This window comes from Lithobates pipiens, unplaced genomic scaffold (assembly GCF_037356315.1).
Source record: "Lithobates pipiens isolate NorthernLeopardFrog02 unplaced genomic scaffold, aLitPip1_a1.2 Scaffold_28, whole genome shotgun sequence".
Taxonomy (NCBI): domain Eukaryota; kingdom Metazoa; phylum Chordata; class Amphibia; order Anura; family Ranidae; genus Lithobates; species Lithobates pipiens.
The window spans coordinates 86,333,619-86,346,440 of NW_027507789.1; the positions used below are offsets into that span (position 1 = coordinate 86,333,619).

The following is a 12,822-nucleotide window of genomic DNA, read 5'->3' on the forward strand; positions in this document are numbered from 1 at the left end:
AAGTAAAATGAACAATAAGAATTTTTTTTTTTAAAGCGCCCCTGTCCCCATGTGCTCGCATGCAGAAGAGAACGCATACTTAAGTCCCGCCCACATATGAAAACGGTGTTCAAACACCACATGTGAGATATCACTGCGAACGTTAGAGCGAGAGCAATAATTCTAGCCCTAGACCTCCTCTAACTCAAAACATGTAACCAGTAAAAAAATTTTTTAAAGCGTCACCTATGGGGATTTTTAAATAGCGACGTTTGGCGCCATTCCACGAGCGTGTGCAATTTTGAAGAGTGACATGTTAGGTATCTATTTACTCGGCGTAACTTCATCTTTCACATTATGCAAAAATTGGGCTAACTTTACTGTGTTTTTTTTTTTAAGCACAAAATTTTATTTTTTCCAAAAAAAAGCATTAGAAAAAATTGCTGCGCAAATACCGTGCGAGATAAAAAGTTGCAATAACTACCATTGTATTCTCCAGGGCGTTTGCTAAAAAATCATATGTAATGTTTTGGGGTTCTATGTAATTTTCTAGCAAATAAATGATGATGTTTGTATGTAGGACAGAAATGTCAGAATGGTCCTGGGTGCTCCAGAACGCCTGATGGTGCTCCCTGCATGTTGGGCCTCTGTATGTGGCCACGCTGTGTAAAAGTCTCACACATGTGGTATCGCCATACTCGGGAGTAATAACAGAATGTGTTTTGGGGTGTAATTTGTGGTATGCATATGCTGTGTGTGAGAAATAAACTGATATGACAATTTTGTGAAAAAAAAAAGTTAAAAAAATCTTGATTTTGCAAAGTATTGTGGGAAAAAATTACAACTTCAAAAAACTCATCATGCCTCTTACTAAATACCTTGGAATGTCTTATTTCCAAAAAGGGGTCATTTGGGGGGTATTTGTACTTTTCTGGCATGTTAGGGTCTCAAGAATTGAAATAGGCCGTCAGTGCTTCAGGTATGATCAATTTTCAGATATTGGCACCATAGCTTGTGGACTCTATAACTTTCACAAAGACCAAATAATATCCACCAATTTTTACTTATTTTTACCAAAGATATGTAGTAGTATAAATTTTGGCCAAAATTTATGAAGAAAAAGTACTAATCTGCTAAATTTTATAACGGAAACAAAGAAAAATTCATTTTTTTTTTTTTTACAGAATTTTCGGTCTTTTTTCTTTTATAGCACAAAAAATAGAAAAACCCAGCGGTGATTAAATACCATCAAAAGAAATCTCTATTTGTGTGAAAAAAAGGACAAAAATTTCATATAGGTCCAGTGTTGCATGACTGAGTAATTGTCATTCAAAATGTGAGAGCACCGAAAGCTGAAAATTGGTCTGGTTATTAAGGGTGTTTAAGTGCCCAGTGGTCAAGTGGTTAAAGACCTTGTCCTGCTCCTAATCACTTCTATAAGATTGCTCTTCATTGGATACTGTCACAGCTTTCAGACTTTATGTAAAAGCCATGCCTTTTCCAGAAATACTGAAACGCAAAGTTATTGATTATATACATTCCACTTCAACGGTCACAAGGACAAAATAAACTATTAAAGAGGTTGTAAAGGTACAAATATTTTAGCATATATATATGATATATATGTTGCAAACATCTATGAACTATATTTACTGCCAAAAATTTTATTTCCCCTGTTTTCTACTTACCCAATTTCTGCACTTCCTCGTTAATAGTCCCTTTACATTGCCACAACTTCTGGGTCTTGTAGCGCGATCCCTGTTGCTACCTCAGATGCGATTGTGATCTACGATTCCCTTCATGCTTAGTGGCATCGCACATGCTCATTGCCGCTTTTTCCCTGTCTGCTTCAACGATATCGAGCATTGTTCTTGTTCAAGGCGGGGCATGCGTGTGATGAGCTGCTAATTCCCATGCCAATCAAAGGGCATGGGAAGCGGAGCTATAGCATCTTACACGGCCAGCGTGCCTGTGAGAACAGACAGCGTCTCCCTGCAGGGATGTAGTCCCAGGGGAGGGAGCATGCAAGCACAGGACACCCCCGTCAGAACGGCTCTGCAGAAAAGGCAACCATCTGGCAGAAGTACAGGAAGTGGGGAAAACTAACCCAAAATAAACCCATTTAAAAACTAAAATGAAGGAAAAGGTAAGTGAAAACACACTACACTACCTAAAAAGAGCAGGATTAGCAGGAAAAAGGCGAGGGTTTAGTATCACTTTAACTAAGCTCTAACGAGCAGGGCCCTCTGATCCCTCCTGTATCGATTTTGTATTGTAAGTGTACTGTCTGCCCTCATATTGTAAAGCGCTGCGCAAACTGTTGGCGCTATATAAATCCTGAATAATAATAATAATAATAATAATAATAACTAAGTGGTATTATATTCCTTTAAAATTGCATAAAATCAATCCTAATGTTTCGCCTCTGTGCTGGAGGTAATGTGGGAATGTGGGAACCTATGCTCATATATGGTTGCAATGCCCTTTGATCCAGCCATACTGGGAGGAAGGATTATACTTAGTTAAGAAGATCAGTAGGGCTGAAATTGGGCAAGACCCCTGGCAATGTCTGTTCCATGCAATGGGTGACTCAAAACTATAGAGCAGCAATCATTCCATTCTTGTTACCGTATATACTCGAGTATAGGCCGACCCGAATATAAGCCGAGGCCCCCAATTTACCCCCAAAAAAACTGGCAAACTTATTGACTCGTGTATAAGCCGAGGGTGAGACATGCCTGTCCATCCCTGTGTGTGTGTCCGTCCATCCCTGTGTGTCCGTCCATCCCTGTGTGTCCGTCCATCCCTGTGTGTCCGTCCATCCCTGTGTGTCCGTCCATCCATCCCTGTGTGTGTGTGTGTCCATCCATCCATCCATCCCTGTGTGTGTGTGTCCATCCATCCATCCATCCCTGTGTGTGTGTGTGTCCATCCATCCATCCATCCCTGTGTGTGTGTGTCTCCATCCATCCATCCATCCCTGTGTGTGTGTGTCTCCATCCATCCATCCCTGTGTGTGTGTGTATCCATCCATCCCTGTGTGTGTGTGTCTCCATCCATCCATCCCTGTGTGTGTGTGTCCATGTGTGTGTGTGTGTGTGTGTCCAGCCTACCTGTGTCCCGAGCCTTGCCTCCGTCCCGTGCCGTGCCTTGCCTCCTTGCCTCCGTCCCGTGCCGTGCCTTGCCTCCTTGCCTCCGTCCTGTGTCGTGTCGTGCCTTGCCTCCGTCCCGTCCCGTGCCGTGCCTTGCCTTGCCTCCGTCCCGTGCCTTGCCAGGATCGCCGCTCTTCGTCGGCGCCTCGGCGGCCATTCTAAAATTCAAAAGCCGCGCCTCCGCCTTCGCCTGTGATAGGCGGAACACTGAATTTCCCAGCAGCCTGTGTTCCGCCTATCACGGACATCGTCTCATCCTCGTCCGTAGTACGAGGATGAGCGGATGTCCGTGATAGGCGGAACACTGACTGCTGGGAAATTCAGTGTTCCGCCTATCACAGGCGAAGGCGGAGGCGGAGGCGCGGCTTTTGAATTTTAGAATGTCCGCTGTCTGTCTGCTCGACACGCTGATCGAGCAGGCAGACAGCGATGACTCGAGTATAAGCCGAGGGGGGCACTTTCAGCCTCAAAAAAGAGGCTGAAAATCTCGGCTTATACTCGAGTATATACGGTAAATGCAGCAAAGGCATTAATCCTGAAGCAATGGAAATCAAAGAAAATACAGACAAAGGATTGGTTTAGGGAAGTGGATAAAACTGAGCCAATGGAAGAACTAATATATTTTCAAAATTATTCTGAAATAAGTATCTATAGGACCTGGAAGAGTTGGTTGGAATTCAAACAATTCTCGATTTACTTGAGTTATACAGGTAGTGAGAGAGCGTTATTTAGAGACCCTCCCTCTGTTCCCTCCTCCTCTCTCTTTTTTTTGGGGTTGGTTCTAGGTTGGAATCTGGGGGGGAGGGGGAGCTATAAGTAGTTATCCTACCCTAGATCCACCCTCTTAAAATTAAATTAAAGTTGTATTAAAATTTTTGATACACGCATTTAGTAAGGGAGATAGAAAATTCGGTAGGGGTGTTCGATAACTTGGGAAGGAATAAGGGGAAATGGGGGTAGAGAGTTGTGACTCTCCCCCCTCTTAAATAAAAGGGAAGGGGAAAGAAAGATTCACTATACACATTTCATTACATTTTTCCTTCTTCCTTGGTTGGAATCTAGGGGGGTGCTACAAGGAGTTATCCTACCTTAGGATCCACCCCCTTAAAATAAAAACAAATTATATATTAAACTTTTGATACATGCAGCAATTCATGATTTAATGGGAGAAAGGGAGAACGGGAATAGATAATTTGGCAGGGATATTCAATAACCTGGGAGGGAATAATTCACTATTACAAAAAAAATAAAAAATAATCTTCCCACGTAATGCGATAGTGAGTGGTGATTTTGTATAGGGGTGGGTGTGTGTGTGTGTGTGTGTGTGTGTGTGTGTGTGTGTGTGTGTGTGTGTGTGTGTGTGTGTGTGTGTGTGTGGGGGGGGGGGGGGGGGGGGAGCGGAGCAAATCAATGGACTATGGGTCTTTTTTTTTTTTACTTTTTCTAAGAACTTTGAAAGCTTTCAGGAAGCTATATTCTAGGAGAGATCCATTCCTGTGTTTTTGTGCTTTTGAATGACTTGTATATATGTTTTTGGAATGACATGTAAAGTTTGTTATTTGTATAATAATTTAATAAAAATAAATTTAAAATAAAAGCCATGGTTTTTATAAGACAGATTCTCACTCTGTCTTCTTGTCAGGGCCTTGTAAAGGACATCCTGCCTCAAAATCCACTATTGCCAGGTGGATAAGATAGCTCATCTCAAGAGCATACACAAGGATAAGAGACTCTTACTGTACATAATCAATCCACCAGAACAATGGGTGCTTTCTGGGCCTTCTGACATCAAGCCTCTGTTGCCCAACTTTGCAAGGCCACTACCTGGTCTTCTCTGTTTATATCTGCTCCAAGACCTACCAGGTGGAAGTCCCAACATCTGCAGTTGCAGTATGTGGCCATCAGGTTCTTGCAGCAGTACTCTGGGTATGTTGACTCTTGTTATTGTTGGGCTTGTTGGCACAGCTCTGTTTGCCTTGTTGCTGCCCACCCTTCCTATAATATGCTTGAGAATCTACAAGGGTGTATGAATATCCAGCTTGCATCCTGTGCTGTATGATTAAGACAAGAGGAATTTTGATTTGCCTGTAAATTATATGTGTTAGAGTTACAGTACAGAACACAGGCCAAATTTCTCTCCGTTCCTGTGTTATTCTGCATTGCTTGTTAAAAAACTGAACTTTCAGTGGTGAAGAGTTATGTCCAACATAGCTTTCCTAGAGTCAAATCATCTGAGTGTACCAGTCTATAACCCGGGGGTTTATCAATATCCAGCCTGTGTCCCTCTACTGTACTCCAAAATATTGAATTCACAGATAAGTACGACTTCTTTTGTATTCTCCTAGACTTGTATGGGGAGAGAAGCAGTTCTGACCTAAACAAAAGCTAGAAGAAATTGGCCCTTAGAGCAGGTCAGCACATCAATATTTGGATATGAATATGATTGGAATTGGGTGTTGTTATAAATTCCCCCTGCTATATATTGGATACCAAAATGTTTCCACTTTCCAATTTGATTTGCATGGCTACGATTCTATAAACAATATTTGGAACTGGACCAAATTATTCTAAATTTAATTAAAATGTTGTGTAGGCTGTGAACTTACCATAGGACAAAATGCAGCCAGCTCTTCTTCACTATCGCTTTCATCACAGGGAGGAAGAGCACGACCATGCACTAATCACAGGGAGATACAAAGTTACTATTGCTTGATCAAAAATGTATCTTATTACATACAGCAGACTATTTCCAACGCCCAGTACCACATAATGTACCTAGTACAGATAGTTAATAAGCTAACAACACACAATTTTAGTGACAAAGATTCAAAACTGTATACTAGCATGCTACAAACAGAAACTGGAAGTGACACTTTAAAAATATACATATATACAGGAACTACAACAACTGCCCATGTTGGAACTATGGGAAAATAACTAAATTAAACACAGTAAAATACATAGATGTCTATTTATTATGTCAGACAATTTGTAATCCTGTACAGCTATTCTTGTGATTTAGACACATCAGCCACACCCTACACAGCCTGGAGGATGACTTCACTACTTCTTGGTTCACCTCCCTGCAAAACTAAATAGAGCTTATGATGCAGCCACATCTGACACGTTTGAAGATGGGGTTCTTTATCAAAGTGGGGGTATTTCTATAAGTGGAAGCACTTCTGACTCTGCACACAGACTACAGGTGACATTGTTTACACCTTCAGTTCTTCCCCCTTTTAAAATGCACCGTCTACCACTCCTTCTGATGGCTGTGTTCTCGATCCTTAAACTAACTCTCCTGCACACCTCTTCACCACCCCACACCTTATATATTTCACCCTCACTTCTGTCCTCTCTTTATTACTGCACTCGCCAACTCCTGCTAATTCGAAATCCACATGCACAAAAAAACTCCAGGACACTGGGGTATGTCCCAGTTACATAAAACACTCTCACATTACCTCCCTCACCCTTCTGTTAGGCCGCATACACACGAGAGGATTGTCCGTCCAACTAAGTCTGTCAGACAATCCGACAGACAGTCCGTCCTACTTTTGAATGAACGGACTTGACCACACACGATGAACAGACAGTCCGCTGAAAGCTTGCGCGATGACGTGTACAGCACGTACGACGGGACTAGAAATACGACGTCCAATACACTGCAATGCAACCTTCGGCCGTGTAAATCCTTTCTGAGCATGCGCCATACTTAGTCCGTCCAACTAGCCTACTCACGAGCGGACTGTCCGCTGAAACCAAAGTTGGACGGACTGTATTACGGAAATTCCGAAAGACTTAGTCCGCCAGACTGTCCGCTGAAAAAGTCCGCTGAAGCCCACACACGAGCGCACTGTCCGCTGAAACACGTTTCAGCGGACTAAGTTGGACGGACAATCCTCTCGTGTGTACGCGGCCTTACTCCTAACTTCTGGTGATGTATCCCCATACAGTGGGCCTCCCTCATTTAACTGTACTCAATGCATCCATCACCCTACACTCCCTGGCTGCACCCACAATGCACACAATCTAGTTCCCATTTTTATTTTTCCCTGGACCAGGCTCCCTTTCTCTTGAGCCCTTTGGAATGCCCACTCATTCTCTCCATGATCTTTTTATCGCCAACTTATTTAATCTACACGACATTACCGAAATCTGGTTTCATGAAGCTGACACGGTGTCTTCTGCTGCCCTATCCCATGGTGGTCTTCTTTGGACTCACTTTCCCAGACCCAGTGCACGCAAAGGAGGGGGTGTTGGAATCCTTTTGGCCCCACATAGCACCTTTCAGGTACTTCACCCATCTCCCTGTCCCTCTCCTCATTTGAGGCACACTGCATTTGTCTCTTCTTCCCAGTTTCTTTAAGGATAGATGTGATCTACCAGCCCCCTGGACCAGTATCAACTTATCTTGATGACTTGCTACCCTACTTTCTCTCTTCTGAAATCCCCACTATCATTCTCAGGGACTACAACATCCCTACTAGTACTAACACTCCTGCTCCTTCCTAACTTCTCAATCTAACCTTCTCTTTTGACCTGAAGCAGCGGATACATGCTTCTACTCACTCTGAAGCAAAAACCTTGACCTTGTTTTCTCCCACCTATGCACTCCGTGCAACCTCTCCAACTATCCTTAACCTCTCTCTGGTCACTACCTTATTAGTTTCACTCTCTCCCTATCCTCCATCTCCTCTCCCTCCAACAGTGTAAGTTACCCATAGAAATCTACACCATCTCAATCCTTCTTCTCTACTAAGCTACTGACCACCTCTACGGCAAAATTGCACCAGTCCTGCACCAAGGTAGCCAATTCTGTCTACAACACTTTACTTCTAGCCTCACTGGCCCCACTCACTACACAAAGAATCAGGCTCCGTCCTGCTCAACCTTGGTAAACAGATGACACTAGAAGTCTGAAAAAACACAGCCGTGCTCTGAAGCGCCACTGGCATAAGACAAAGTCTCAGAAAGACTTCAACCAGTATAAATCTGCCCACCAAAAATAAAATTCCTGCCTCCTCACTGCCAAGTAGACCCATTTTATCTCTCTCATTAACACCGTATCATCCCGTCCCCGTCAACTCTTCTCTACCTTAAACTCTCTACTTCGTCCTCCACCCAACTCACTCATTGCCCAGGAGAAAGCCAATCACTTCAAACAGAAGATTGATACAATTCACAAGGAGATCTCTACTGTTCAGATATCCTTCACGCTTTACACTTCATGCCCACAGGTACAATCATTACTTCCCTCTTTCAACCCCACCACTATAGATGAGGTTGCTAAACTACTTGCCAAAAGTCATCTTACCACCTGCCCTTTGGATCCTGTTCCCTCGCAAATGCTACGTTCACCCTCTGGCCCTATTCTACACTCTCTAACCCGCATCTTCAATCTCTCCCTCTCTTCTGGCATCTTCCCCAACTCTCTAAAACATGCACATATCAGTCTGTACGTCACACCACTTTCTCAAACTTAATCTATCTAAAACCAAATGTATAATAGTCAATCACCCCTTCAATCCACCATGAATGCTGCTGCCAAACTCATCCACCTTACCAACTGCTCTATGTCTGCTACTCCTCTCTGTCAATTCCTCTACTGGCTTCCGCTCACACAACAAATTCAAAATATTAACAACTACTTACAAAGCCATCCACAACTCTGTCCCCAGCTACATCACTGACCTAGTCTCAAAACAACAACCTAATCATTCTATCTGTTCTTCTCAAGACCTACTGCTCTCTAGCTCCCTCATCCCCTCCTACCACGCTTGCCTTCAGGACTTTTCCTGAGCCTTTTCACTCCTATGGAATGCCTTACCCCAATCTGTCCGATTATCTCCTACTCCATTAGCTTTTAGATGATCCCTGAAAACCCTCCTCTTTAGAGAAGCCTATCCTACCCACACCTAACAACTGTATTTTAATTTTCTCCATCTGATCACCCCCCACAGCTATTGCCTTTTGTTCTACTTGACACTCCCTTCCAGATTGTAAGCTCTAATGAGCAGGGCCCTCTGATCCCTCCTGTATTGAATTGTATTGTAACTGCACTGTATGCCAGAATGTTGTAAAGTGCTGCGCAAACTGTTGGTGCTATATAAATCCTGTATAAAAATAATGCAGAATATGGAGTTGAAAATGTAACATAGGAAGGTGCATTTCTGGACCAGGAAATGGTTATGATACACACCTGGCTGTGCAATGTGGTGTGGTAGAGGCAGTATCTCAAATGTATACTGAGCTTATTGCCAGAAGTTTTAATTTTATGTCAAGGCAAAATAAAATAAAAAATAAAAAAAACACATATGCAGTGAATATATGCATTACAGGCACTTTTACCCATACTTTTTCCTTTTACTCACTTCAGTAATATCCTGTAATTCCTCTTCATTACCAGGCAATTTTTCAGGGTATAATGCTGTGATAGTTTACTGCCAACTACTTGGTCATGCTGGACTTTGTTGGTTGTACCAGAACGATGTCTGCTGCTGCAGGCATCACCCCGGTATCTTTTTTTTTTTTTAGAGCTGACGGTCAGCTCACTAGCCGCTCGATTGCTATTACAAGTAGAGGGAGGGTACTACTCCCCGTCCCCCTTAGCCCTTCCCATTGCCTTTCGCAGGTCTCTCATCCCACAGGGAGACCCAAGTGACTAGCCAGCGTGTCAGCCGGCTGGCCAGACAGCCGAGCAAAGCCGTAAACGGGTGGTCGTAATAGTAACCCGGAAGCGATGACGTGACATTGCTTCCGGTTCAGTTGGAAACCATCGGTGCCTTTTTTGAAAAGCATTCAGAATCACTGATCTTAGTGTTTTGAATGCTTATTGCTGTCAAAAAGATGTTTACAGTGTGAAAAAAAAAAAAAAAAGGCGAACGTGCCTTTTGGTACCGCACGCAAACAGCAATCGTCCCACACGTGTCACACGTGTCACCGCGAATGTCAGATTATAGGCAGTAATTCTAGCACTAGACCTCCTCTATAAATCTAAACTGGTAACCTGTAAAAGCTTTTAAAGCGCCGCCTATGGATAGAAAAATATACATAGTTTGTTGTCGTTGCAGGGGTGTGCTCAATTTTAAAGCGTGACATGTTTGGTATCGATTTACTTGTTGTAACTAACTTTTATATAAACAATTGGGTTGTGTATTGTGTTTTTTTGCAGTAAAATAAAAAAAAATATATTTTTCCCTAAAAAATTGCATTTGAAAAAAAGCTGTGCAAATACCATGTGACATAAAAAAAAATAGAAAAACCCATCAATTTATTCTCTAGGATCTCGGCTTTAAAAAATATATAATATTTGGGGGTTCTAAGTAGTTTTCTAGCAAAAAATACTGATGGCTACATGTGAACAAAAAGTGCCAGAAAAGAGACTGGGTGGTTCATTTTATTTATTTATTTTTTAATACAGATAGAGCTTTGCTTTGGTTGGATTTAATACCCACTGTTCTTTTTAAACAAAACAATTATAAAAAAAAAGGAATTTGGACTTACCTGTAAGTTCTATATCTTGGAGCACAGTATAAGATGCAGGCTGGATATTTGTAGACCCTGGGATATAGGCGGATACCTTCAGGTGACTGGACACTGACAAATCTTTGCTTAACATACTCCCCTGGCCATAACCCTAAAACTTTCCCCCACTCCATGAGACCTCAGTATTTTAGCAAGCAATACAGACTAACACAAAAATAAAAGGGTGGTTGGCCCGTGTAATGTACTGAAATCCAAGATGTGGAATTTACAGGTAAAAATTCCTTACATTGATTGTACAGTGGATATTCATAGATACTGGGATGCCCCGAAGCAATGAATGAGAAGGGTGGATAAGAATGAGGCAAACATAACTGTGCCAACAGGCCTAACAATAACAATGGTCAACAGACCCAAGTGAGTGCTGCTGCAAAAAACCTTGTGACTAAACGCTACATCTGCACAAATGTAGATGCCCACCTGATGCAACTTGCAGAAGGTATGAACTAGACCAGCTACAGGCACAGGAATATCATGCTGACAAGGAGGAATCCACATATAATCTTTACACAGCCTCGCCAGTGAAATGGGGAGCAGCTGATTCCCCTGCCTTTTCCCTACACAAGCATCCATCTGCAAAAAAACATCACTGGGCTGACACCACAGACAATTATGCAGAGCTGCAGGCAGAACACACAGCTCCTCTAACAACACTTCCTGCTTCTAATGTCACCGTCACTGAGAACACACTCAAGGCCATGCTTCTCTCCCTTCAAACTGGCCTGCAAAGAGAACTGTGCTCCTCAATTTCCCAGCTCACCAATAGATTAGGCAATATGGAAGACTGCACTGAGCAACTAGAAAATCAAATTACTGAAGTGGTCAAAGCGCATGATGAGATGGTTGATGCGCACAAAGAACAAGCTGAAGAGATCTTCAAACTTCAGTTGAAAGTGGCGGACCTCAAGGACCGCTCGTGATGTAATATCAAGATCAGGGGGATCCCTGAAGTGGTTAAACCAAATAATCTCATCCCTTACTTGCAAAAGCTCTTCCTGAACTGACACCCAGGGATATTCTTCTGGATAGGACACACGGGATCCCTAAACCAGCAAACCTTCCGGACACTGACTCTAGGGATGTCCTGATGAGGATCCATTTTTACCACACTAAGGAGCGTCTTCCTTCATGCGGCCAGATCGCGTTTTGTAATGCTGTCTCCTTTCAACTCCAGATGGTATATGTGACAACACACTGGTGTTTACTCACCTAATACTCATCACAAAAGATTTTTAAAACAAACTATTAGCAAACTGTAGCACTACCTATATAGGGATTTTAATGATGTAGCAGACCAATCCATTGACTCCTCTGGAACTCTTAAGAATGGCTCCACAGCCCTTTCCTTCCATATGCTACTGGAGGACCTATTTGACCTCTAGCAATGCTTACATAAAGCAGAAAGGGATTACACATTTTACTCGGCAGCCCAAAAGTCATAGTCTAGGATTACAAAAGTTACACAGTAAGTGAGGTTGAAAAAAAGACACAAGTCCATCAAGTCCAACCTACGTGTGTGATTATATGTCAGTATTACATTGTATATCCCGTATGTTGCGGTCGTTAAGGTGCTTATCTAATAGTTTTTTGAAACTTATCGATGCTCCCTGCTGAGACCACTGCCTGTGAAAGGGAATAACACTCGGCTATGCGTTTTATTCCAATTACATTTTGGCAGTTACATTTTAAAAAATACAATGTAAAATTGACAAGGAACACAGGCTAATGGTGTTAAGGTAACTTGCCCAAAAAACAAAAAAAGCATAATAATATTATTCTTGATATCACTTTGAAAATTTGTTTGCAATAACTACATCAGTATCACCGGCAAAGCAGCCTCATTATTATTCCACTAATTAATTACGGACCGCCCGCCGTAGTTTTACGTCAGCTGTTTGGAGGATATCGTTTTTATGGCAGCAGCTAGCTGCCATAACCCCGGTATGCTCTTCTTCAGCAGGCAATCCACAATATAGAAGTGGTCTCTGCAGCGGATTTACCACAAGATCACTTTCATCAATGGCAGGAGAAGGGCCTCCCCCCTCGCTCCAGTGCCCTTTTTTTTTTACCGGAGTCGGCGGCAACCGCCATCATGTCGGTCTCCTGTTAGGTATGGAGACGAGGGGAAGATGGCCCCCACCCGTCT

General features: G+C 42.7%; 1 protein-coding gene across 5 annotated transcripts in view; it reads right to left on the reverse strand.

The window, feature by feature from the left end:
• The window catches only part of RETREG3 (reticulophagy regulator family member 3), a 489,061-nt gene that overhangs the window by 87,034 nt on the left and 389,205 nt on the right, over positions 1 to 12,822 (reverse strand). For 4 of the 5 annotated variants that reach the window (XM_077459456.1, XM_077459453.1, XM_077459455.1 and 1 more), the window contains one exon: positions 5,738 to 5,808. The exons of the other annotated variant lie outside the window; for it this stretch is intronic. In XM_077459456.1, coding sequence (XP_077315582.1) covers positions 5,738 to 5,808 — 71 coding nt within the window. The remainder of the gene's footprint in view (positions 1 to 5,737; positions 5,809 to 12,822) is intronic. 5 annotated transcript variants of the gene reach the window in all.